This window comes from Delphinus delphis, chromosome 3 (assembly GCF_949987515.2).
Source record: "Delphinus delphis chromosome 3, mDelDel1.2, whole genome shotgun sequence".
In the NCBI taxonomy this organism is placed as follows: Eukaryota; Metazoa; Chordata; class Mammalia; order Artiodactyla; family Delphinidae; genus Delphinus; species Delphinus delphis.
The window spans coordinates 48,515,090-48,542,671 of NC_082685.1; the positions used below are offsets into that span (position 1 = coordinate 48,515,090).

Sequence of the window (27,582 nt, forward strand, 5' to 3'; positions counted from 1 at the left end):
AGGGAGAGGGGAAAAAAGGGACAGCAGTTCAGAGGAGGAGGGGTCAAACCCTGTTTCTAGGTCATGAGGTATTCACCAGTTAAGTGTTTCCCAGCTTTTCTCCCTATAACCCACGACCTTTTCATTTCCCTTGGAATTACCGGGCTATGTTTGAATAGCTTTTTCACAAGAACTTTCTTATCCTTAAAATGCCAAGCCCTGATGCAGTACAAAGATCTCTACTGTAAGACACGGCAAAGATAAAAATATAAGCAGCTACAAAACAAGTAGAACTGGAAGGTGGGCGGTGGGGGCACATGAAGGGACACAACAGATGCCCTTAACTCTGTTTCCATGAGTCAGTGTTTCTGATGTTACAACACAAGAATAATACCCGTAGGAAGAGCAAGATGAGCTGTGCTCAGGGCGGGCAGAACTGATGTGGGGGCACCAGTGTCAGGAGAGATACAGGTTTACAACAGCAGATTCAAAGGCAAATGAACAGGTTAAGCAATCAGTGCGTGTCATTCCACATTAAGTCACTGGGAAGTTATTGCAAATAGTTACCTGCGGTTTTCAGTGGGGGAGGCAGCCACACTCCAGTCAAGGGGTTTTGGAGAAACAGGTGCAATTAAGTCATGGTCAAACAATTTATTTACTGTAAACTTTAGACTTTGCTCAGGAAAACAACCAAAGCTGCCCCTCAAATCCCTGCCTACAACACCCCGTTTGAGCAAATAAGAGGGGCGGGGAGAGTCCATGTTCACAGCAAAAGGTCCGAGAGACTCGAGTTTGTCCAGTCCAAGGGTGCAGGAAGGAAAGTCTCCTTCAGATACAAATTACCAGCAGCAATATATTACCCCTAATACTTGATCAATGAGGTAGATATGCGGGAAAAGTCATTAAAACATAGCAGCCCCAGGTCCTCTGAGACTGAAGCCCTTCAGACATAAACTTACGAGTTCCATGCAAAGAGGAACTGAACTGTACAAGAAACAGTCACTCAAATACGTTTTCTCTTTTTTACAACTTAAAAAAATAAAAAGGCAGAAGGATATCCTTCCTCCTGCACATCTCTATACAAGTTTATTCTAAATTTATTACACTCAAGTTAAATAGTCTGTTTAGTGTTTTGTTGGGTGGGGGGAGAAGGGGTCTTAAAAAGTAGAAAAAGCGCATTACAGCAGTGAGTCATTTGTACTACAGTTCCTCCCTTGCGAATCAGTGTTATCATTGGGCACAGTACCTTGCCGGTTCACAAAGTCTTCCGTGCCTGGGAGATCCTCACACAGCAGTTCATTGTCTTTCTCCTCCCCCAGGTGATATCCACTCTGTTCCCCTGGGTAGTCAGTTCTGCCATTGCTGTTGCTGGAGTAGCCATCCCCAGAGGCCTTCAAGGAAGACTTGCGCTGGCACAGGAGCTCCTGGAAGGCAATCCTGAAATCTGGGCTCCGGCAGTAGATAAGGGGATTGAAAGCAGAGTTGACATAGCCCACCCAGTTTAGAAGGATGTAAACTTCCTTAGGGATGAGGTTATCCTGGATCACGTGCACAATGTTGACAATGAAGAAGGGCAGCCAGCACAGGGTGAAAGTGCCCATGATAATGCCTAAAGTCTTAAGGGCTTTGTGTTCCTTCAAGCAGAACTTGGAGGCCCTGCGTTGTCCGGGCCCGCTCCGCCCATCCTGCTCCATTTGGCTGATGTTCTGGGTATGGAAGCGGCCCTCAGATTTGTCGATCTTCTGGAGCTGCCTTTTGGCTACCTGGAAGACCTTGGAGTAGACGAAGACCATGACCACCAGGGGCAAGTAGAAGGACACAATGGAGGAGGCAATGGCATAGGCTTGGTTCGTGAAGAAGTCACAGCAGGTCTCCTTGGCATAGCAGTTGATGGCTTCCTGGTGGGTGGCCCGGTACCAGTGCATCTGAATGGGCAAGAAGGAGGTAAGGCCGGACACGACCCACACCATCAAAACGACCACCCGCGCCTTATTCTTGGTCAGCAGGCACTGATACTTGAAGGGTGATGTGATGGCAAGGTAGCGATCCACAGCGATCACGCACAGGGTCTCAATGCTGGCTGTGACGCACAACACGTCAATGGACGTCCAAAACTCACACCAGAAGTTGCCAAAAGCCCACATTTTCATGAGGATGTGGCAGGCCCCAAAGGGCACCACCGCCAGGCCCATGAGCAGGTCAGCACAGGCCAGGGAGGTGATGAAGTAGTTGGTGACCGTCTGCAGACGCTCGAACTTGGCGATGGCTGTGATGACCAGCACGTTTCCAAACACGATGGCCAGGACGATAAGCGACATGACGATGCCCATGCCTACCACCCACGCCTCGTCCCGTTCCTGTGTGACGTCTTGGTCCGGTGCGTGGCTTCCGTTGGGCGCCAGCAAAAAGACGCTGCGGTTCCCGGGCTGCCCCATGGCGCGCAAGCTGGCAGGTGAGCGCACGGGCGGCCAGCGCACCAGCCGCCCCTCAGCGAGCGGACCTCCGGCGGGGCGCTGCGGGCAGCAAGCGGGCACCTGGAAGCCTCATTCAGCGGCCGTGGGGTGGATGTGGTGGGGGCGCGTGGTGTTCTCAGCTCCGGGGGTGCTCTGGGCTCGCGGTGCCAGTCAGTCCCAGCCTGCGCTCTGGAGAAACAGCCTCGGAGTGCGCGGGGCCCGTTATGGGCACAAGGCTTTAGGGGAACTGCCCTCCCCGTGACGTGCTGGAACTTTTGACCAATAGCGTGTGCGGGAAGCCCCGAAGGGGCGAGGCCCTCCGCCCCTTCCCTCCTCTCTCCCGCCCCCTCCTGGGGGTGGCCCGGGCGGGGCACCCCCCCGCCCCCCACGGCCCCGCCGCTCTCGGCGGGCAGGCGGGCGAGCCGGCCACTGCTCCCTCCCGGCTCCCTTGGCTGGCGCCGAGGGCTGAAGCTGGGGCTGGCGTGCTTACCAGCCAACCCAGGAGGTGCTGGTTCTTCCGTGGCTGCTACCTGTCTGCGCGGGGCGCCTGTGCGGCCTGAGATCTCGGAGCAGAGGGCGGTAGGCAGGCCTTCCTTCCCGTTCGGAGATGGATGAGAGCGCCCACCGAGACACGCACCGGACAGGCAGTGTACCCCGACAGTCATGCACAGACTTACACGGAACTAGAGCCACAGACATTCATACACCCGTCCAGCGCACCGACAAGTGCGCGCGCAGGCACAGAAGCGGACCGGCACAAAGTCACCCCTGTCCCAACACAGAGACACGGCCGGGGGCAAACCAGGAGCACCCAGAAGCACAAAGACATGGGCACACACACAAAAAGAAGTATGTAAACAACATGCAGACACCCACTTGGAGGCAAGCAGTGCTCCACAGCTAAGGACTTCCCATCCAGGTACTCCAAACTCCTCAACCCTGCATCCTGGACATCCACTCCCTCTTCCCCAACACGGGGGCACGCGGCATATTCCCTTTCAAACATTTGGCAAGACCACAGGAGGTGACTTCAACAGCAGCCGATTTCCTCAGCACGCTTGCCGTCAAGTACTTTTGGTGCCCTCCTTGGGAATTTGCAGGCATTGAGACATAATTTTACACTTGGGATTTCATTCGGAGCTGGGGTATACACGTATGTGCATGGGGACGGAAAGTTGTATGCTTTAGTTTTTAATTCTAGGGAGTGTGGCATCACTCCATTATCTGTTAAAATGAAAATGCGTTGAAAATGAGATTATTTTCCTTTCAAGTTCAACTTCCTCAGTAATCCCTTTGCAACTAGAAAAATCATCTGCTGGGTAGTTGGTTGATCTGTTGGGCTGAGCCATATGAAATTGTCACTGTTCTGTTGTGTCTGACTTTAAAAAAATGGCAATTTCATATGGCTCAGATTATTAAGAACGTGTTAACATTAAGAATGTTTTGCAACCACAGAAAGCAAAAGATAATTTCTCTTAAAAAAAGAGTCAGACCAAATCTTCAAACTAGGGTCTTTGCCATGAAATACTATCCTTCGCATCTGGCATATGCCTTTACTGTTAAAAGGAAAATATTTTTCAGGATTTGATTTCACATGTATCAGTTGTGCTTTTGAAAAATGGAAAGTATTTCACGCAGTGTAACCAAACATTTTCTAGATTACGTAATATCATAACTATGGCTAACATTTATGGAACATTCTGCTATCCGCTTTTCATGCATTATTCCATCTAATCCTTCCCACAGTCCCATGGTGTGTGTTGTTGGGGGGGTGGGAGGGTGTAACTATTTTTAGCTTAATTCACAAATGGGTCTCAAAGAAGAAAATAGTTTGCCCATGGGCACAGGGCCAGGCAGTGCCAGAAGCAGGAGTTGAACCCAGTTCTGTTTGACTCTAAAATCCATCTTTTAATTCTTTCAATGTACTGTATCACCGCATGCAGAAAGGAATGGAGGATGGGGAAGAAGGATCACAACTGGAATTGGAATATCAGCTTCCAAATCCCCATCTTAGAAGTTTCTAGCTCACATTCCTTAGACAAATTAAAAATGTGGACTCTAATTTCCTCCATGTCTAAATGGGGAATAAAGTCACTTCTATTGATCTGAGTGAGAATCCAATGATATAATGACAAACATAATAGTGTTTTGCATGTATAAATGCCACACAAATATAGGTTATAAATAAAATTTATATAAATTAGTAGTCTAGAATATGTTGTTAGTGTTCTCTAATAGAACACTAAGATACTTTAGGACCAAAGTAACTTGGGCATTTACACTAGAAGTATAACTCAGAAACAAAATTTAACCTACATGCCCTTTTTAACTTCCTTCGCTAGCAGAAATTGTTTTTGCATGAAAGATGCCTTAAAAAGCAAGTAGTTTCCATAAAAACCACGTGTATTAATTAAGAATGTATTATGTTCACATAGTTTGCAAAATATACCCATCCCATATTTGTGTTTTCCAAAATTGGCTCTGGTGTGATGCATTTTAGGAAGAGGCAGTGTGCATTATGCAATATTTCTTTAAATATATATCTACCCCAAACTGTGGAACTGAGCCATTTAAAGCCTCCTTCCTCTTTGTGAAGCTATGGAATAAATAAGCATATTGTTTAAACTTCTCATAACAAAAAAGGAACAAAGAAAGCCCTTTTAGGACAAACACTAATTGATCATTTAGATATACACATAAGTCACTTAAAAATTTAACTTTGATTATTTTGGTAAGCACCTTTAAAAAAACCCACAGACATTAAATCTAGAAGGGAGGTCTGCTCATGTCAACAAAGTTCGGACCATTGTCTCATCAGCCTTGCCAAACGGACAATACCTCTCCCTCAGTCTCTTCCCCTTTCTTTTTCCTGCATCACCGCGGCTGGTAGGAATTTCAAAATGTCTTCACGCCAAGAGTCTTTTTCCTGACCTCCCTTTTAGAATTATAGGATTAAAGAGAGTTAGAATGGGAAAGAGTTTAGTAGATCATTTACTTTATTCCCCCCAGTCCTCCATTTTGCAAATGAGGAAAATGTCCAGTCAAAGGTGGCAGGGAAGATTGGGAGTCCAGGTCTGTTCCTGGCCTCACACGTTTTCACTGCCCAACATTGTGGCGTCATTTCCCAGTGGAAGAATGTGACCAGCACTGCTTATTGAGCTTGTGGTCTTAGCTCATGCTTTAGTTGAACTGGAAAGTTCTTAGTAGATTAAATGCACTTTTATCTGATATAAGAAAAAGCAGGCTCTTTTATGGTGATTGATAGTGTCTAATTACATGTATTTTGTCAATACCTTAAGACACTGATTTGTCATTTCCTGCCTGCCAAACAGGAAAAAAACCCCACATTTTGATTTACCAAACAAATGTTTGAATAGGAGTAAGGCTGTGTGAGCCAGGGAACGCTCTCACATGAATATCTGGACGCTTTAGGAAAATCTTATCCTGGTCTTGGCTTGGACAAGATTCCTTCCATCTTTTAAAACATTTTTTTGTTGCTGTTGAGGTGTAATTGACAAATAACATTATATCGGTTTCAAGTGTACAACGTAATGATTCAGTATTTGTATTCACTGAGAAGTGATCACCTCAATAAGTCTAGTTAACATCTGTCACCATGCATCATAGTTAACTTTTAGGATTTATTTTCTTGGCAACTTTCAGGTATGCTCTACAATATTATTGACTACAGTCACCGTGCTGTACATTACATCCCCGTGACTTATTTATTTTATAATTGGAAGTTTGTACCTCTTGACCCTCTTCATCTGTTTCACCCTCTCCCCATCACCACTCCCCTCTGGCAAATACCATTTTGTTCTCTGTATCTATGATTTTTGTTGTGTTTTCTTTTGTTTGTTCATTTGTATTGTTTTGTAGATTTCACATGTAAGTGAAATCATACGGCATTTGTTCTTTCTTTGTCTGACTCATTTCACTTAGCATAATTCCCTTAAGGTTCATCCATGTTGTTGCCAATGGCAAGATTTCATTCTTTTTTTATGGTAGAGTGGTAGTCCATTTATGTGTGTGTGTATATATATATATATATAGATAGATAGATTCTATCATATATCATATCATTTCATATCTCCCTTATCCACTTATCTATCAGTGTACACTTAGGTTGCTTTCTTATCTTGGCTATAGTAAATAATGCTGCAGTGAACATGGGGGTGCATATATCTTTTTGAATTAGTGTTTTTGTTTTCTTCAGATAGATACCCAGAAGTGGAATAGCTGGATCATACAGTAGTTCTATTTTTAATGTTTTGAGCAACTGAACCCCCATACTGTTTTCCATAGTGCACATTTCCTCCAGCAGTGCACAAGGGGTTCCCTTTTCTCCACATCCTTACCAAAACTTGTTATCTCTTATCCTTTTGATAATAGCTGTTCTAACAGATGTAAGGTGATACCTCATTGTGGTTTTGATTTGCATTTCCCTGATGACTAGTGATGTTGAGCATCTTTTCATGTGTCTGTTGGCCACCTGCATGCCTTCTTTGGAAAAATATCTACTCAGATTCTCTGCATATTTTTTTTAATTGAATTATTTGTTTACTATTGGGTTTTATGAGTTCTTTATATATGTTGGTTAGTAACCACTTATCAGATATATGATTTGAAAATATTTTCTCCCATTCAGTAGGTTGTCTTTTCATTTTGTTGATTGTTTCCTTTGCTGTGCAGAAGATTTTTAGTTTGATGTAGTCCCACTTGTTTGTTTTTTATTTTGTTGCCTCTGCTTTGGATTCAGATCCAAAAATTTTTTGCCAAGATCAGTGTCAAGTAGCCTACCACCTATGTCTTCTTCTAGGAGGTTTATACAAAGTGGATACAGAGGGCATGTACCTCAACCTAATCAAGGCCATATATGACAGGCTCACAGCAAACATCATACTCCATGGTGAAAAGCTGAAAGTTTTTCCTCTAAGATTAGGAACAGGACGACAAGGATGTTCACTCTCCCCACTTTTATTCAACATAGTATTGGAAGTCTTTGCCAGAGCAATTAGGCAAGAAAAAGAAATAAAAGGTATCCAAATCAGAAATGAAGAAGTAAAGCTGTTACTATTTGTGGATGACATTGATTTTATATAGAAAACCTTAAAGATGCCACCCCAAAACTGTTAGAATAATTGAATTCAGTAAAGTGGCAGGGTATAAAATAATATACAAAAATCGATTGTGGGACTTCCTTGGTGGCGCAGTGGATAAGACTCTGTGCTCCCAATGGCCCAGGTTTGATCCCTGGTCTGGGAACTGGATTCCACAGTTAGATGCTGCAACTAAGAGTTTGCATGCCACAACTAAGGAGCATGTATGCCGCAATTAAGACCCAGTGCAACCAAACAAATAAATAAATAAATATTAAATAAAATCGAGGGCTTCCCTGGTGGCGCAGTGGTTGAGAGTCTGCCTGCCGATGCAGGGGACATGGGTTTGTGCCCCGGTCTGGGAAGATCCCACATGCCGCGGAGTGGCTGGGCCCGTGAGCCGTGGCCGCTGAACCTGCGCGTCCGGAGCCTGTGCTCTGCAATGGGAGAGGCCACACAGTGAGAGGCCCACGTACCACAAAAAAAAAAAAAAAAAATCGATTGCATTTCTCTATACTTAACAGCAAACTATCAGAAAGCGAAATTAAGAAAACAATCCCATTTACAACTGTCAAAAAGAATAAGATACCTAGGAATAAATTTAACCAAGGAGGTGAAAGATCTGTACACTGAAAATGATGTCATTGATGAAAGAAATTCAAGAAGACACAAAGAGAATAATATTCTGTGCTCATGGAGTGGAAGAATTCATATTGTTAAAATATCCATATTACCCAAAGCAATCTACAGATTCAGTGCAATCCTTATCAAAATTGCAATGGCATTTTTCACAGAAATAGAAAAAGCAATCCTAAAAATTGGAACCACAAAGGCCCCAAATAGCCAAAGTAGTCTTGAGAAAGAAGAGTAGATCTGGAGTCATCAAGCTCCCTGATTTCAAGTTATATTACAAAGCTATTGTAATCAAAGTAGACACAAAGATTAATGGGACAGGATAGAGGACTGAGAAATAAACCTGTACATATATGGTTAATTAAGTTACAACAAAGGAGGCAAGAGTATACAGTGGGGGAAAGAACAGCTTTTTCAATGAATATTGTTGGGAAAATTGGACAGCCACATGCAAAAGAATGAAACTGGACCACCGTCGTAACACCATACGCAAGAATTAACTCAAAATGGAGTAAAGACTTGAATGTTTCCTAGAAGAAAACATAGGCGGTAAGCTACTTGACATCAACCATGAAGAGTCCTTCCATCTTTACAATCCTCTAAGCAGAGAAACATCTATAGATTTTTTTCTAAATGATGGTCTCAAATGTTTGTCTTTAGTATTATCTCTGTACAGTATCATCTCATTAAGCTTACATTAAATGAGACTAAATGCATGCAAAGCTTAGCATGCTGCCTTGGAAAAGAGATAGCCATTACTGAAATCTTATTTTTGAATCAAAATGTATATATACAATACATGTCTTAATCAGATCATGTTGTGAAAAGACACTTTGAACATAATGAGTAATTCATTTTTAATTTGAATTTCTGTGAAAATGAATTTAAAAAGGGATAAAACTTGGTTCCTTAGAAAGAAGAATGATCCTAAAAATGACCATCATCACTGAGTTATATAGCTGGATGGGATGTTAGTGGTTTTTGAATGAAGCATCTCACAGCCTAGTCAGCTCCTTCCACAGTGCAACCACCAAAACTCTTTGACAGCCATCTCTAATGAAAGCAAGCTCACCAGTTCCTTTCATCAGTGTGTATTTCTCCAACTATCCAGATATTGAACTGAAATCCATCTTCTGATAGCTTCTACCCATGGATCTTAAGTCAGCCCCCTTGAGGCCACTCAAACAAGTCTCCTCTCTCTTCCCCAAGATTGTCCTTGAGATTTTGGTAGAATCCCTTAAGAGTTCTCCTGAGCCTTCGACTCTTCAGGTTAAATATTTCTGTTCCCTTGGGTCTAGAGTCTTCTTTACCATCATGGCAGGTCTCTTACTAGTCATACTTGGGTTTGTCAATGTGTAAACTTAACATCAGTACCTAGAATGATCCAAGAACAAGTCATCAAACAATCAGTTTACAATTACCTTGGCAACCATAAAGTAAGCAAGAGCAACCAGCAAAGTTTTCAGAGCAATACCAGATGAATTTAATTTCCTGCTATGCTAGCATTTTATGAGAGACATGCTAATAAATTCTCTGTGTCTCAGGGGGACTGAACAAAGAAAGATGGCATTAAATTAAAGCAAGAGGAACTTCAGATGGTCATATGAAGGACTCTTTGGCCTGAGGACAATTAATCTTCAAAAGGGGCTAAACTCTAGCAGCTTTCCGTGGTTGGGGTTTTGCAAGAGGATTAAACCCTACAGAAAAATATTTGAGTGGTCATTCTTCCCAATTCTCCCAAGGATGGTACAAAACTATTACCCTACTAAGAACATATAATAAAATAGATGCCTTAGGGAATAGGGCTTAATTTCTCTTACTGAATCTGAGTAGAACTGCTTGGAGTCTCCTTTAGCTGTGGGAATGAACAGTGTGTGATGGTAAATACAAGTCATCATCAATCTGATGCAGAGGAGAGAGCATGAATTGGGGATAAGGAGACCTAGGTTCTGGTCCCAGAACAGCTATAATGTTATCCATAACCTTAAAGAAGTCACCTTCTTTCTTAGAGTCTCAGTCTTCGTCCATAGTTGGCATCTAAGAGCCTTCCTTTTCTAAACTGAGCAAGCCTGTAGTGGGAAGGAAGCACATTGAGGGCCATTGAGGAGCTGAGTTCCTGCTCTGAAGAGCTACTGAAGAGTTGGCAAGCAAAAACTGTCAGTATCCCACAGAACAACTTGGTTATGTTTGGTTTCTTTTTGGCATACTTCACCATTGTGATTCCTGCTATTCTGAGTAGCAGGTGTACTATTATTTACTGAATACTTCTTTTTGACACTGACTTCTAAAACTCAAATACATTTATTTATCTATTTATATTTTTAAAATCAATTTTTTTTTGTTTTTTAAATTTTATTTATTTATTTTTGGTTGCGTTGGGTCTTCGTTGCTGTGCACAGACTTTCTCTAGTTGCAGCGAGCGGGGGCTACTCTTCATTGCGGTGCATGGGCTTCTCGTGGTGGCTTCTCGTTGTGGAACATGGGCTCTAGGCATGTGGGCTTCAATAGTTGTAGCACGCGGGCTCAGTAGTTGTGGCTCACGGGCTCTAGAGCACAGGCTCAGTAGTCATGGTGCAAGGGCTTAGTTGCTCCACGGCATGTGGGATATTCCCTGACCAGGGCTTGAACCCGTGTCCCCTGCATTGGCAGGCAGATTCTTAACCATTGTGCCACCAGGGAAGCCCTCAAATGCATTTATTTTTAAAGAAAATTTTGTATTACTGCCATTACAGCAGGAGAAGGTAACCATGAAAACGAAACAATGTTAATAAATTCTAGCTAGATTTTGTTGCCTGCCAAAGTTCTAAGCCTGGGGCCTGCTCTCATTTTATTGAAAAGGAAGATTAGGAAGTGCCAGGAAGATATTAACGGTATTCTAGTAATAAATGGGACTTTCTCCATTTATTTTAAAAGATCGAAATAAAATTGAAAAGCATAAAAATAACTTCAAAGTAGTACACTGTTATTCAATGTAGTGTTACTGAAGTGTTTAAAATAATCTCTTATTACATCTAAAGGTATCTCAGCCCCAGGCTCGGGCTAATGGAACACACTGCTGTGAAGGAAAGAGCCTTGGCTTTGGAGCCAAATGGATCTGGGTTCCAACCCTGATAATGCCCTTAACCAACTGAGCGCTGCAGGTAATATACTTGAGACCTCTGGGCCTCAGAATGTTTGTATGTAAAATGAGGATAAAATCTCTTGGATGACTGTTAAGGAAATAGAAAGAATGTATAAAAAACTGGGTTTGGAAAGGGAGGGAGAAAAACCAAGAGATGAGGCAACAGAAGAAATCAGTCTAAGTTGGATTGGCTGGGGGTTGAGGAGATGAGTCAAAGGAGTGGGGGCCGTTGCCCAGCAGGTGTGAGGAGAGCAGTGGCCTAAGTGTCTGAAGCACAGGAAGGAGTGATGAATTCCGATATAGCCACATCAAGTTGGAGGTTTTGGTTGGACATCAAAATGGAAGTTAAAATATCATAATGTTTAGAAGATAAACACATTTGGGGTGATGTGTCTGTTGGTGGTTGCCATTACAGTGGAAGCATTCCCTGAATAGCAGTACTCTCAGAGGACACTTTTGATGGTTAAATGAAATAATGCATTTAAGTTACTTAACACAGTGTTTCCAAAAGAAAGTGTTTATCGTTGTCATCATCATCACTGTCATCATTATCGTCATCTTAGACTTTCTAGCACGGCTTCAATTTCACAACACTATATTTGTTTCTCTGAGGGCAGTCCTTTAAGTGAATTAATAAATTTATCCAACATGGAAAAAAAATCCTTTGTATATATCAAACTACTAACAGTGATAACCTTTGGGGTGGATTGTTGGAAGAAGTCTTAGGTTGGATTTTCTAGCAGCAGCTGCTGAGATGAGGGTTTGTGAGCCAGTAATTGTTGAAGGAACAGCTCCCAAGAAAAACCCGTCAGAGAGTGGGAGAAGCAAAGCCAGTGGTGGTTTCAGACAAAAACCCGGGCATGACCTGATTGATCCTTTGAATGGGTGTTCTAGAGTGTCTCTGGAGCCAACTGCTTGGTTTGAAGCCCTGCTTCCTCCAGTTCTTAGCCGTCAAACCCTGAGCAAGTTACTTAATTTCCCTGTGTCTTGACTTCCTCATCTGTAAATTGGGGCTATTGATAATAATATCTCACAACCTCTTGGGGGTGTTCAGAGGAACAAATGAGTTAATATCTGCAAAATGGTTAGAACTGGCCTGACACATAGTAAATGCTGAATTAATTACTGATATTAAACCTAGAGAAGCCATGGAAAGGTCTGCTGGCCATGGAACTGAGGAAACCTCTCACGGGGAAGAGATTGTACATGCAGCCTCTTGGGCTGAAGAGCCCCTAAGCGCTAACTGCCCAGTGCTGGAGCCCAAGAAAAGGAACTGCAGTTGCGGGCCCTGTAGGAAAGTAGGGATGAAACAATTGTAGGGATCAAGAACTGTCTGCTTGAAGAAAAGAAGCAGAACTGACAGGGAAACAATGGGAGAAGGTAAAGCCAACTGTGACTGGGGAAGATGAGCAAAGGAGGAGAAATGCCTTCCAGGTGCTTGAAAGGGAGCAGGGCTGGCCTCCTTCCAAAGTGGTGCCTTTTGCTGATGCCACAGAGGGAAAGATCTCACTGGCTCAAGGTGAGAAGGTACAGATGCCCCGCTGAGTCTAATCACTGCGGGGTGGTGAAACATGTGCTGGCCTGGAGGAGGAGAGTCCATCCTGGCCCTCACCCCTGTTGTGCAACTGCCCCTCACTGGGCCTCAGTTTCCTCAACTGTAAAATGGGAAAGTTGAATCACATGATCCCTTCATAGTTCGTTGGTGGTTGTTACGGGGTCTGAAAGACAACAGGCATAGGTTTTATTTATTATGTGCATATTCTACATACCAGGAGCTATGTGTAGCACCTTACCTGCAGTCTCTCATCTTTTATCTCATCTCATACAGCACTACGAGGTGGCACAGTTATTCCCATTTCACAGATGAGAAAACTGAGGTTTAAAGAAATTAAGCAGCCTGCCGCAGGTTACACCATAGGTAAAAGGAAGAGGAGAAGGGCTTTAGACCCAGCTCTGTCGGATCAAAAGCCTGCCTCTGAACCACTTAGTCAGGATTCAGACTCAATGAAAGTACTGCGTGTTAAGGCTGCTGAGGTGGAAGCGCCCCAGTTGTCAGGGTCTTGGAGCTAGGTTTCACCACACTGCTGGAGACTGGAGTAGTGGCAGCACTGTCCAGTTACCAGTGGGGAGAGAGGTTGGAATTCGTTGGCCATGAGCCTCTGGGCTTCATCCAGCCTCCTTCCTCTACTCATAGTAGCTCCCTATTCCACCTCCTTTCCTTCTCCCCTCATCTCCTGCATGGTCCCCATCCCCAGCGCACATGCGCACACACACACACACACACACACACACATACATACACACATACACACACACACACACACACACATATATACACTCACACTCACACACACTCATGTTTTGTCAGCTTCCTCCAGGAAGACTTGCTAACTATGAAACCAGGTTAGATGCCTCTGGTATGTGCTGTTGTGTCACGCCAAACAGTAGCACTTGCCCTATGTTAGTATTATTCCTCATTTTGCTTTCTAGTACTAATTTATTCATCTTTGTATCACTAACACCCCAACTCAGGGTCCAGAATACAGAGGGCAGATACTATACGTATATGTGTGCGTGTATACACACACACACACACAAACACACACACACACATATTTACTTAGATATCCTTAAAGTATGTGGCTGAGGAATGTAAAGAAATGAACAAGGCAGGGCTCTTGGCGTTGAAGAAACTCACAGGCTAGTACTGGAGGTTAGTACATAAACTTCAGTTCCATATAATGAAGTAAATACTGTGAGCTGGGAACTTGATTTTATGCACAGAAGAGGACTGATTCAGTAACCAATTTCCCCACATAAATACTGGGGAGGAGGCATGGGGAAGACTTCCAAAAGAGAAGGGAGTATTGGATAATAAAGAGTCTTTAGCCAAGAGACTAACAGGATTTTAAAAAAGAAAATAAATTGGCACAGCTGTTTCGAGAGTAATTTGGTAGAATTTATTAAAATGTAAAATGTATATATCCTTTCACCTAGCAATTCTCTTGCTGGAAATTTGTTTCTTTTTTTTTTTTTTTTTTTTTTACGGTACGCGGGCCTCTCACTGTTGTGGCCTCTCCCGTTGTGGAGCACAGGCTCCGGATGCGCAGGCTCAGCGGCCATGGCTCATGGGCCCAGCTGCTCCGCAGCATGTGGCATCTTCCCAGACCGGGGCATGAACCCATGTCCCCTGCATTGGCAGGTGGACTCTCAACCACTGCGCCACCAGGGAAGCCCTGGAAATTTGTTTCTTAAATGTCAGATGTTTATGTAAAGATACTGTTTCACTTGTGATTAAAACAAAACTAATTGTTCAAAAAGGGGAAATGGTTCAGTAAATTAGAAGAAATATATATTGTGACGTGTAGTTATTAAAAAGAATGAAGTAGACCAAAGCTTGCAGACTCAGGAAGTTGTCCACGCTTTATCACTAAGGTATGAGAGCAAATTATATGCCAGATTGTATGAAATGGTTTCATTTTTGTCATGTTCAAAACATACATATGAGAGTTTTGGGGGGCACCTTAGTTACTACTTCTGGGTCCTGCTGAAAGCTCTGGGGGGACACAGTTAGCTGCCTCCCAAAGATTTACTGTAACACAGTGAAGTTAAGGCAAATTATGATATAACAGGATGTGTGATAAAGGCTGTAAAAGAGGTATAAAAGAGGCCTGCATTCAACAGAGAGCTGGTCTTGTTAGTTATGTGGGCGAAGACAAAGAGAAATTATAAAAAGTTTCATTGACTTGGTGGCCATTGAGCTTGGCTTGAGGATGGATGTGATTTGGGTAGTCAGGAAACAGAAAGAGAATACCACAGAGGAGATATGATGTGAACAGATGTGGAAGTGGGAAACCTTGAATTATGTTTGAGTAACAGTAACTATTGCAGGAGAGCTATAACACCTGATACATGAGGAGAATAACAGTAAGATGTGAGTCACAGTATGTATTTTGAAAGCCCCTGAATGCTGGGATAAGCAGTTGAGGTTTAAGAGAAATTACAGAAGGAGGCAGGCAGGCCATGTAAAGCTAAAATCTGGAAAAAAAAATTGGTGGTAGGATAAATGAGGCTATTTCACAGAAATGTGCCCAGCAGCTGTGTGCCAAAGGAGCAGATGAGGAAAGAAACCAATTTGGCAAGGGGCGTGATATGGCACTGCTCCTGTGGGCCTTGCTGGGTGACAGGTCTTTGTTTCCACATTTGTAAAGCAGAGTGTTACTGCACTCCTACCTGCCCTCAGACTGGTGGTGAGATCAAGTGCACTATGTGCGTGCAATTGTAGGGCTGGATGCCGGCAAAGGGCTGATTTCCTATAGAGGATTGTGATTAATGCTGCGAGAAAATACAGGACAGACCTCACAAGCAGGGAACTCAGGTTGACACAGGGAGAGGGATGTGTGACAACCTGTGGGAGCATATGGCGTGGTCATCTGGGCACTGAGGGAGGAAAGGAGGGAGTAGATTGCCATACAAAATCCAGAAACAACAGCAAAAATTTTTTTCTCTACCACACTGGCAAAATCGAATGCTTTACAAAAACTCAGGGTTGGAACCAGACTAGGATAGACACTGTTATTGTCTCATTGAAATTTAAAGTGCACATATTCTCTGACTCAGCAATTGTACTGCTAGGAATCTAGGAATTTCTCTTGGAGATATATGCACACGGATATGCAAAGGATATATACAAAGGATATTCTTTGCAGTGTTGTTTAGCATAATTTAAAAGCTCCCAAACTGGAAATAACCTAAATGTTTGTAAAAGGAAAATGGCTAAATAAATTTATGTATTGACAGTCAGTGGATTATTATGTAAACATAGATGTTTATAGCAGCTGTATTCATATTTGCCAAACTTGGAAGCAACCAAGATGTCCTTCAGTAGGTGAACAGATAAATAAACTGTGGTACATTTGGACAAAGGAATATTATTCCGCAGTAAAAAGAAATGAGCTATTAATCCATGAAAAGGCATGGAGGAAACATAATGCATATTACTAAGTGAAAGAAGCCAGTCTGAAAAGGCTGCATACTGTATGACTCCAACTCTATGACATTCTGGAAAAGGCAAAATTGTGGAGACAGTAAAAAGATCAGTGGTTGCCAGGGGTTAAGGATGAGGGAAGGATGAATAGGCACAGCACAGGATTTTTAGGGCAGTGGAACTACTCCATATGATACTACAGTGGTGGATACATGTCATTCTACATTTGTCAAAATCCTTAGAATGTACATCAAGAGTGAACTCTGAACTATGGAATTTGGGTGATGATGATTTATCAGTGTAGGTTCATCAACTGTTAAAAAATGTAGCACTTTGGTGGGGGAGGCTATGCACGTGTGGGGCAGGGGGCATATGAGAAATCTCTGCTTTCCTCTCAATTTTGCTATGAACCTAAAACTGCTCTAAAAAAATAAAATGTCTTATCAAAAAAAAAAAGAAGTAGCTCTGTACCAGCTGATATGAAGCAATATCCAAAATATATCATAAAGTAAAAAAGCTAACTGTACAACAGTGTAACATGTCCCCATTTGTGTAAACAAAGCATCGTATGTGGCATCTTCCTAACAACATACACATCAATAAGGAGATGTGTAAATTGATTAAACAAATTAGTGTAACCATACAGTGGAATGTGGAATTTTATGCTGCAGTTCAAAAGAATGGGATAGTACATGTGATAGATAAAGCTCTCTAAGATATTAAGTGAAAAGGGTTGAAGCAAAACAGTATGTGTATCACCTTTTTGTATAACATATGTTTCTATTTTCACAAGCATATTTTGGAAAGACACTGAGAAATAATTAACAGTGTTTGATATATAGGGGACCAGGGACTGGGAGATGGGGCTGGTGCGGAAGGCAGGACAGTATACTTTTACTTTTACTTTTTACTCATCTGCTCTGCTTGAATTTTCACTCTGAGTACTATTAAAAAGCATAGTTTAGGGCTTCCCTGGTGGCGCAGTGGTTGAGAGTCCGCCTGCCGATGCAGGGGACACGGGTTCGTGCCCCGGTCTGGGATAGATCCCACATGCTGCGGAGCGGCTAGGCCCGTGAGCCATGGCCGCTAAGCCTGTGCGTCCGGAACCTGTGCTCCGCAACGGGAGAGGCCACAACAGTGAGAGGCCCAAGTACCACAAAAAAAAAAAAAGAAAGAAAAAAAAGCATAGTTTAATTTAAAAAAAAAAAGTAATGCACACAGAATTCTAGAAAATACTGTCATGGCCACAAGAGTCTTTTCCTTTGACTACTCTTTTTTGGTGAAGAAATTGAGGTGCAATTTAAGCAAAAGTTAGTGAATTCTCTGTAATTATGGAGAGTGAGGGTGGGTTTGGGGAGGGGAGGGGAGTGCGGTAGATAACAGCAAAGAAATCAAAGTAGAAATTATTAGAATTTTTCAGTAACTTCTTTGGAGGGAGAAGAGGAAGGATGTGAGAAGAAACCAGGAGATGAAAATAAAGATGGCAAAAACTTGAGCAAATGCGGAAGCTATAAGAGAGAAGACAGAGCTTGTTAAAGCAGTTTCTGGGGCCTGTTTTCTATTTAGAGTGTACATGAGTGTGTATCTCTGCTGGTGCGGCCCTTTTTGACAGTCCAGTGGATTAACAGGGCTGTGAATCATTCCACCCTGGAATTGGAGTGCTCTTGAGGATTGCCTAGCTCAGAAGGGTCCCCACTTCAGCAGAAGGCCCTCAGAGGCAGCCACAGACACAGGGAGGTGGGTGGAGGTCCTGGGTTCCCACTCCAACCAGAGCTGCTCCCCTTGTAGTTGCCTTTTTATATCCTGCCTCTGCATACAATTAGATTTGTGCAAATCTTCCATCGCTAAAAAGATACCCATTAAAAAGATATTCCAACCCTCTCACAGTAGGAATGGGGAAACTGAGATCCATAATGAGGAAGAAAGTTGAGAAATGTCGCAAAGATAGTTGGAGGGATGTGTCAGAAGCCAGGGCTTCTGACTCTCAATCTTTCTTATGGCTTCTTATTCTTATGTTTTAGTTGAGACTGAACAGAAGAGGAACAGGCCTGCAGGCAAGCTTAAATTTCAGTGGCTTAAGTTGTAAAGGAATGTTTCTAGGGAAAAAATACTAGACTCACAAAGACCAAAAAGGAGGAAAAACAAATCAGATTGACAGAATGACAGAGGAGAGTAGACAAAGGAGGAAAGTTAAGCCTAAATATGTTTGAGGATGAAATGGACCATAAAGTGGAAACTTACAGAACTGGACAGCAGGGATTAAAATATATATTAGCTGGTGCAACCAACAAATATGTTTTGATTACCCGCTATGGGCCAGACACTTTTTATACCCGTTACAGTGATGAATAAATGAGCTGCAATTCCTGTCCTCAGTGGATTTGCTGTCTAGTGTACAGTTCGGCAGTTTGCACAAAACAGGACCATGGATTCATTTATACAAGCTCTCATTTGACATACCCTCGTGACGTACTAATTATTTGCAAAGAGCTGCACAGCCTGCTGTGCTGTTTGGCATAAAAACGATGTTGGCCTCAGCCTTTGTAAAGCCCCTAGTCAAGAATGAAACTAGCCTTCAAGGGCAGCTGTTGAGGGGGAGAGACGTAAGGCATTGCTTACTGGTTATGGTTACAGGAAAGTGGAGGAGAGGCTGGGTAAACAGAACAGCCAGGGGAGCAAAGCGGAGTGTTGCTAAGAGGAAAGGGAAGGAGGGACAACAGAGGCTCCTGCCTGACAGTGGAGCTGACATGCTGTGATGTACTAAGTGGGTGAAGGAGCCAGTTGGTGACCACCCAGCTCAGAGGATGCAGTATAGACTCTCAGACCCTTAGAATCCTAGAGCCACCCATCTCTGTCTGCGTAGTGGAGGAACCTGAGGCCCGCAGGTGGGAAGGAGCTTGCTCTGTCACACAGCAAGTCGGAGGCCGTGCTGGTAGCAGAACCCAGGAGTTTTCTTATTGCTCCATCCTTCCCTGCTAAAAGAATATCACAGAGCTTAAATGCAGTGTATTTTGGAGTCACATAGACCGGGGTCTGCATCCTAGTTCTTCCACTTGTTGCTGGCTTTGTGATCTTAATAACTTTCTTTCTTAGCCTCTGTTCCTTCATCTGTACGGTGGTACTGTGGTGGCTTATCTCCAAAACAGTCATCATTGACTCCTTCCCTCCCGTATGCACATGCCATTGCCCCATCAAAAGATGGGCTTTATTCTTCCACCCCCTTGAGTCTGGTCTGACTATGACTGCTGTGACCAATGGATACAACAGAAGTGACACTGTGGCATTTTGGGTGCTAGTTTTTATGAAGACTGGCAACCTCTGCCTATCTACCTGAATAACTTGCTCTGGAGGAAGACCTCTGCTATATAACTACCCAGAGACCTCATGTGAAGAGGCAGCACAAACTAGCCACGAGGTGGAGAAGCCCCTTGGAAAGAGATGCCCCCTGCTCTTCCAGCCACTCTAAATAGCTCAGCCCCAGCCACCATCTGGCTGAAAATGCACGACGAGTCCCAAGCAAAATCCACCCAGCTGAGCCCCTGTCACAATCAAGAGACAGGATAATGAAATGATTGTTGTTAAAGCCACTGAGTTTGGCAGATGTTTGTTACACAGCAGTGGTAAAGGGAGCATGTACCTCCTGAGGCTATTGTGTAGACTCATGAGACAATTATTTAGAACAGGGCCTGGGACATGTGAAACTGAATAAATGATAGCTCTTTATTTTAACTAAAAGCAAATAACAAATCCTAAACACTCCCATCAGTCTCTCATGGAAAGTGTGTCTGTGGCACCCCTAATGGATGCATTTGCAGACTGCACAGAACAAGCCTCATGAGGATAGCCTCCCAAGTCCCTCATGGGGTGCTCCCACCACACTGGCCTTCTCAGTCCTTCCTGTGAGTCAGGTATTTGCACATGCTGTTCCTGATGCCTAAAAGCCTTTCCTTCCCCCTGTTTACATCATTAGTGCTCACTCATCTCTTAGCTCTCAGATGAATCATCATTTCCTATGGAAGTATAGGTCCCCACCTCTGGGACACACCCTCAGACCACTATACCCCTCTCCTTCCCATCACTTATCTCAGTTTTGCACCTTTGCATTTGTTTTTGAGATTATTTTATCTGTATCTTTCCAGAAGACTCCCTCGGGGTAAGTACATCAGTTTTATTTGCTTTTGCTTATCACTATCGCCCCAAAACCCAGCACCAGCTGGAACCCTGCCACATGTAGATGCTCAATAAATATTTTTGCCAGCAAGCCAGCCAACTCCTCTTTCCTTTGTGCCTTTTCTTCAGGCTAAGCATCCCCAGTCCCTTCAAGGTATAGGACTTGGTTCTGACTTTATTCCTCCTCTCTTCTCTTGACCTCTGGTCCAGATTACTGAGCCCACATGCCCTTCCCTCCCTGCTACCTTCTTGGCTCTGACCTCAAACCCTGTAATGGGTGGCTTGTTTAGTCTTTTTGCTATTTTGGGAGGAGGGCTCTCTAATGCTAAGTGGTTCCTCCTCTCCAGTTGTCTGTTATCAAACAAGGTACTTCCTTTCTCAAACTTGAACAGTGGGTCCCCAGGGCTTTAGGCAAAGCTGTGACATTGGTACCCCTCTTGGGCACCTGGCTCCTCCCTACATCATCAGTTCTCCCAGCACTCCCCCCGCCCCCCACCACCGCTTTCCTCTCCACTGCCCCAGTTAAGGCACCAATCATTCCTCACCTGGAATATTATCTTTCCGCTACCTCTAGTTTCTTCCCACTTCAATCTCTCCTTCATACCAGGTGCCTCAGAAATTTTCTCAGGAATTTTCTGCTCCTGTTACTTCCCTGCCTAAGACCTTCAATGAACACGCCCCTACCCTCTTTGCCTTTAGCAGAGGTTGCATATTGATAGCTATAGGCCACATTTGGCCTACAAATGTCTTCGGTTTGGCTTAGAGAGAGTTAAAACATTAATCAGGCACTAACATTTAAAAATTGGGGACTTTCACATATTTATATGCTCAGCTCGTCTTAGAAATATAAGCGATCCAGCCACACTGGAAATATGGAAGAATGAGTTGGGGCTAAGTAGCCCTTGGAGCACATGGTCTTGAGTTTGCCACAGCCTACACCACTCCCCAGCAGTCCTCACCTTTCAGGCCAGCGTTCAGCTGCCATTTACATTGAACTTGCAGTGGTGCGTCTCAGGTGTTTCACTTGATATCCCACCTTCCTGTTTTCTGTAGGCCCTTGCGTTGCCACCTGGTCCTGGCTTATAAGAATTCTCAATTTCTGAATCTGTTAAGAAGTAGAAAAGAAGGAAAAGAATAAAGAACATTGTCACCAGTCAGACCCTAGTAGTCCAGTAGCATTTGTAATTCACAGAGGAATCTTAATTTTGTGTATGTGGTGGTGAAATTGTAGTTAATTTTTATTTTCTTCTCTGTGCTTTCCTATAGTTACCAAATTTTCTGCACTAAACATGCATCGTTTTTTGCAAAGCTAGAATTAAGTAGGGGATATACCTACAGAATTTCAGCTATGTCTATAAAATCTAGAGTACTTAGCTCTGCTTTATATAGTTATACTATTGGCTTTGTTATCTAAGTAGATCACTTCTTATCACATGATACTTTTTAGTCCATAAATTAAACTAAATTTAAATCGCCTTTTACTTCTTACAGTTTTACTTTTTTTGGGTAATTGTTTTATTGAAGTAAAAAGCATACATGTAAGTGTAAAAATCTTAAGCATATACTTAGTACATTTTTATAAATGCACTTTAATGCTTCATTTATTTTATTTTATTAAATGACTACACTTTTGTAAACAGCACCCAGAATGAGTAGGCACTTCCACACATATTAGCTCATTTGATCCTTATGATCTTGAGACGCAGGCAGAATTGCAGGCGAGGAAAATAAGCCTCATAGGAGGCAAAAATAAATACCTTGCCTTAGGTCTCCTGCCTGGCATGTGGTTGTGCTGAGACTTGAACTGAGTCTTCTACAGCATGGTTGGACTCCCAACAAGGCCACAGGGGGCAGAGAGCAAGGCCAGGCCAAGGGGACTGGAGAAAATATTGTTGCTGTGCATCAGACACACAGTATATTTAGGCCCTGTGTGCACACAAAACATTTTTTCTTTTCACTTGCCTCCTCCCACTTGCTCCTGCCTCCCCTGACCCCCCACCCTCTGCAATTCAGTTATTTGGTCACTTAACTAAATGTGAAACATTACCCTTAATGGCTATTTTGGGATTGGTTTGTCTGAGACAGTCACCATATTGGAGAAATGCAGCCCTAGCTTCCTTCCTCTGCCTTCTTTGGAGCATGTAAACAGTAGCTGCAGAATGGGAAGAAGGAAATGTCTTATTTATATGATGGCTAAAGCCTGAGATTGGATCCTCTAGAGTGACATCATCATTCAGAAATCCCTAGCAACTCCCTGGTGCTTCTGCAGTCAAATCCCTGCTCATACATAGAAAGGCCCTAAGAAATCATCTAGTTCTTCTCCCCTGCCACGGATGGGGAAATTGAAGCTCAGAGGAGGGAAGCTGCTTGCCCAAGGACATAGTCAACCTGTGACAGAGCCACGGTTTGAAACCCACTGGCAGGAATCTTTCATAATTATGAGAAATATATATACCTTTGTATCAGATTCTTAGTTTGTGCTAGTTATGTGTCCATTGCCTCTCAGCTTGTATCCCACCTTCCTATCCCTGCTCTGTGATTCTGGAGTTGGGAGTCTGCAAACTATTGTACATTGCCTAGACTTCCATGCTGGGTATCTTGAGGTTTCCCTCTGACAGTAGAGGACAGACATGGCTCCAGCTCCAGCAACCTTCAGCACACCCTGTATCACCTATGGTGTTCTCCAAATCGGAGGTCTAAGCTACAGCCATGTGGTTTCTGCCTGTCTGAGATCTAAGCTTCAGCCATACCTGACACCCTCCTCTAACTCTTAGTTTTTGGTAACATTTCCATTTCCCTTCTATTTCCTCAGTCCTAGGAGTGGGAGCTGCTTCCTGTAGTCACTCATACCTGGATTTTCTCAGCATTCTCTGTTTGCCTTCCCTTTCTTCCAACAACTGTGTAACTTTTATTGGAAATAACTAGCACGGATACTGATCTTCAAACTAAACTCCAACTGATACTCTGCTTAACAAAATTTTGCTTTCTAATTTTTTTCTAAAAATTTTGCTTTCTACTTTTTTCTCCCTCTAACCATCCATAGAAACAAAGTAGGTGGTGCCAGAATCTGGAAAGAGATGTTAGCATTCATTAATTCAACAAATGTTTACTTAGAATCCATCTGGGTTCTGAGACATAATTTTAGGGAATCTTTGTTGAAAAGATATTTGAAGTCTTGTGGGGAGACAAGCAGTAAACAGGCAAGTATGGTGCCAAGTGATAAGCGTCGTGGAAGGTGTAAGCACAGGGACACTAGAAGATATGAAAAAGGCTCTAATCTAATTGGTGGGTTTGCAAAATGTTAGGGAGGAATTATCCTAGAAAGCAATATCAACTGAAACTTGAGAGATGAGTAAGAGTTTGCCAAACAAATTGGTGACTGTGTTAGTTTGTTGGAAGAGATATTATGGGCAAAAATGGTAAGAGAACACGTCAGGGCCTGTTATCGGTTGAGTTATATCTCTCCAAAATTTGTATGTCGAAGTTCCAACTCCCAGTATCTCACAATGTGACCTCATTTGGAAATAGAGTTGTTGTAGTGTGAGGTCATACTGGAGTAAGGTGGATCCCTACAATATGACTGGTGTCCTTATAAAAAGGGAGAAATTTGGAGACACAGGAAAAATGCCATGTGAAGATGAGCGCAGAGATTGAGGTGATGTATCTGTAAGCCAAGGAATGACAAAGATTCCCAGAAAACCACCAGAAGCTAGGAGAGAGGCCTGGAACAGATTCTCCCTCCAAGCTCTCAGAAGAAACCAACCTTGCCAACACCTTGATCTTGGATTTCTAGCCTCCAGAACTGTGAGCCAATGAATTTCTGTTGCTTAAGCTACTGAGGCCACGATGCTTTGTTACGGCAACCCTTTCAAACTAGTATAGGTTCTAATCATGAAGAGTATTAAAAGCCTTGTTAGTAATACTGTACATTTAATGAGCACTTATACATCATGCTCTGTTCTAAGGGCTTTATAGGAATTAACTCATTTAATCTTCATGACAACTCTAAGAGGTAGGTACTATTATTATCTCATTTTGACAAATAAGGAGAATGAGTACCAAGAGTTCAAGTGACTTGGTGAAGATTACACAGTTAATAAGTGATATTATGAGGCTGGGCTTTGAATCCAGGCTGAGAAGGAACATCTAATCCACTATGTAATACCACCACCCTGTGAAAAGTTAGATTTTTACCTGGAGAGCAATGACTATCATTAGAGATTTTTTAAGTCGGATTTATTGAGATGTAGTTTACACACTGTAAAATTTACTCTTTTTAGGTGTGTGCTTCTATGGATTTTGACAAATGCATAGCATTTTGCAACCACCACCATTATGAGCTATGTAGTCACCGTTGTTGGGGGGTTTTCAGAACAGTGACATGATAAAATTTTTGTTTTAGAAATATAACCCTGGCTACAGTATAGAGAATGAATTGGAAGGGGGTGAGCATGGAGACAGAGATAAGAGATGGTGGTGGCCTGGATGTGAGCAATGGTGGTAAACATGGAGAGAAGTGAACGGGTATTAGAGATCTGGAAGAGGTAGAATCCATGGACCTTAGAAATAATTTCTTGGGTCAAATACAATCTGAATGACCCCAGATCATCTGCGATCTTTCAGTAAAGACATTTTTTAACCAAGTTATCTGATACACCAGCAATAATGTCTATTCACCTATTGTTGCTCCTTTTCTGTAACCTACTCTGGCCAGGAGTCTCTCAATTAGGCTTAGAACAATTAGTATTTACAATGAAACCTGAGCAAATTATATAATTTGAGGCTACTAACTTATACTAAAATTACATCATGAAATTGGATTCATGATGGAAGGTTTATTGACAAAGGGGGAACAGGCTTAAACCAAGCTCCCACATGCATCTAATTTAAATTTGAGGCAATTTCAATAGTTATTTAACAGCTGTGGGCCTTCTTGGGTATTAATGCCTATAGTTCCAATTCCTTGTAGCCTGTGTATACTCATTTCTTACTCCTTCCTTCTCATCATTCTGTTCTTTGCTCAAAACTCCCCTCCCCAGAGTGCCTTCACTGACCACTTCATATAAAACAGCCACCACCCTGCATCTGTCACTTTCAATCTCTGACCTTATTTTATTTTCTTCATGGGCTAATCTTTTTCTGAAATTTTCAACCTGTTTATTCTGTATTCCTCACCCCTGCAACACACCTAAAATACAAAATCCATGAATACAGGCACTTTGTTTATATTGGTTATTATCATATTCTCAGTGTATGGAATGGTGCCTGGCACATAATGGGCACACAGTAAATATTTGTGGAATTAATGAATAAAGTTATAGCTGACTAAGGAACATCCTCAACATCCAGTCATTTGGATTTGCAGATGAGGAAACTAAGGCCTAGGGAGGGACAGAAATTTGCTTGAGCTTCCAAGCAGGTTGGCTGGGCCCCAGATGTTCCCTAAGTTCCCTGGTTCCTGGCCAAAACCTCTTTTGACTGCTTTATATGGCCTCGCAAACCTGTCCAGTCCCAGCACAGCAGAGTGGGTTAAGAACATGGACCTCAAAAACCAGACCTTGGTTTAAATCTAAACTCTACCATTTGCAGAGGTGTTGCTCTACATCTCTGGCTCTGTCTCACTCACCTGTAAGTCAGGGATAAAATGAAACCTACCTAGTAGCATTGCTGTGAACCTTAAATTGATAATTCAGTCAAAGTACTTTGAGCAGGGGGCCTGGCACAAAATAAATTGCCCATAAATATTGGATATTGCTGTTCTTTCATGAGAACCACCAGTGGGCATTATATCTTCCTAACTTATAGTGGCTGAAATCATTACTTTTTTTTTTTTTTAACATCTTTATTGGAGTATAATTGCTTTACACTGTTGTGTTAGTTTCTGCTGTATAACAAAGTGAATCAACTATATGCATACATATATCCCCATGTCCCCTCCCTCTTGTGTCTCCCTTCCACCCCCCTTATGCCATCCCTCTAGGTGGTCGCAAAGCACCAAGCTGATCTCCCTGTGCTATGCAGCTGCTTCCCACTAGCTATCTGTTTTACGTTTGGTAGTGTATATATGTCAATGTTACTCTCTCACTTCATCTCAGCTTACCCTTCACCCTCCCCGTGTCCTCAAGGCCATTCTGTACATCTGTGTCTTTATTCTTGTCCTGCCCCTACGTTCATCAGAACCATTTTTTTTTTTTTCAGATTCCATATGTATGTGTTAGCATACGGTATTTGTCTTTCTCTTTCTGACTTACTTTGTATGACAGACTCTAGGTCCATACACCTCACTACAAATAACTCAATTTTGTTTCTTTTTATGGCTGAGTTATATTCCATTGTATAAATGTGCCACATCTTCCTTATCCATTCATCTGTTGATGGGCACTTAGGTTGCTTCCATGTCCTGGCTATTGTAAATAGTGCTGCAACGAACATTGTGCTACATGACTCTTTTTGAATTATGGTTTTCTTGGGGTATATGCCCAGTAGTGGGATTGCTGGGTCATATGGCAATTCAATTTTTAGTTTTTTAAGGAACCTCCATACTGTTCTCCATAGTGGCTGTATCAATTTACATTCCCACCAGCAGTGCAAGAGGGTTCCCCTTTCTCCACACCCTCTCCAGCATTTATTGTTTGTAGATTTTTTGATGATAGCCATTCTGACCAGGGTGAGGTGATACCTCATTGTAGTTTTGATTTGCATTTCTCTAATGATTAGTGGTGTTGAGCATCCTTTCAGGTGTTTGTTGGCAATCTGTACATCTTCTTTGGAGAAATGTCTATTTAGGTCTTCTGCCCATTTTTTGACTCAGTTTGTGTTTTTGATATTGAGCTGCATGAGCTACTTATATATTTTGGAGATTAATCCTTTGTCAGTTACTTCATTTGCAATATATTCTCCCATTCTGAGGGTCGTCTTTTCATCTTTTTTATGGTTTCCTTTGCTGTGCAAAAGCTTTGAAGTTTCATTAGGTCCCATTTGTGTATTTTTGTTTTTATTTCCATTTCTTCTGGAGGTGGGTCAAAAAGGATCTTGCAGTGATTTACGTCAACGAGTGTTCTTCCTATGTTTTCCTCTGAGAGTTTTATAGTATCTGGTCTTACATTTTGGTCTTTAATCCGTTTTGAGTTTATTTTTGTG

At 42.6% G+C, this 27,582-nt stretch overlaps 1 protein-coding gene across 1 annotated transcript; it reads right to left on the bottom strand.

The window, feature by feature from the left end:
- Positions 1-621: 621 nt before the first annotated feature.
- ADRB2 (adrenoceptor beta 2) lies at positions 622-2,609 on the bottom strand. Its single transcript, XM_060006855.1, has one exon. It carries the CDS (start codon positions 2,412-2,414, stop codon positions 1,158-1,160), a length of 1,257 nt encoding a protein of 418 aa, XP_059862838.1. The 5' UTR covers positions 2,415-2,609; the 3' UTR covers positions 622-1,157.
- Positions 2,610-27,582: the final 24,973 nt, after the last annotated feature.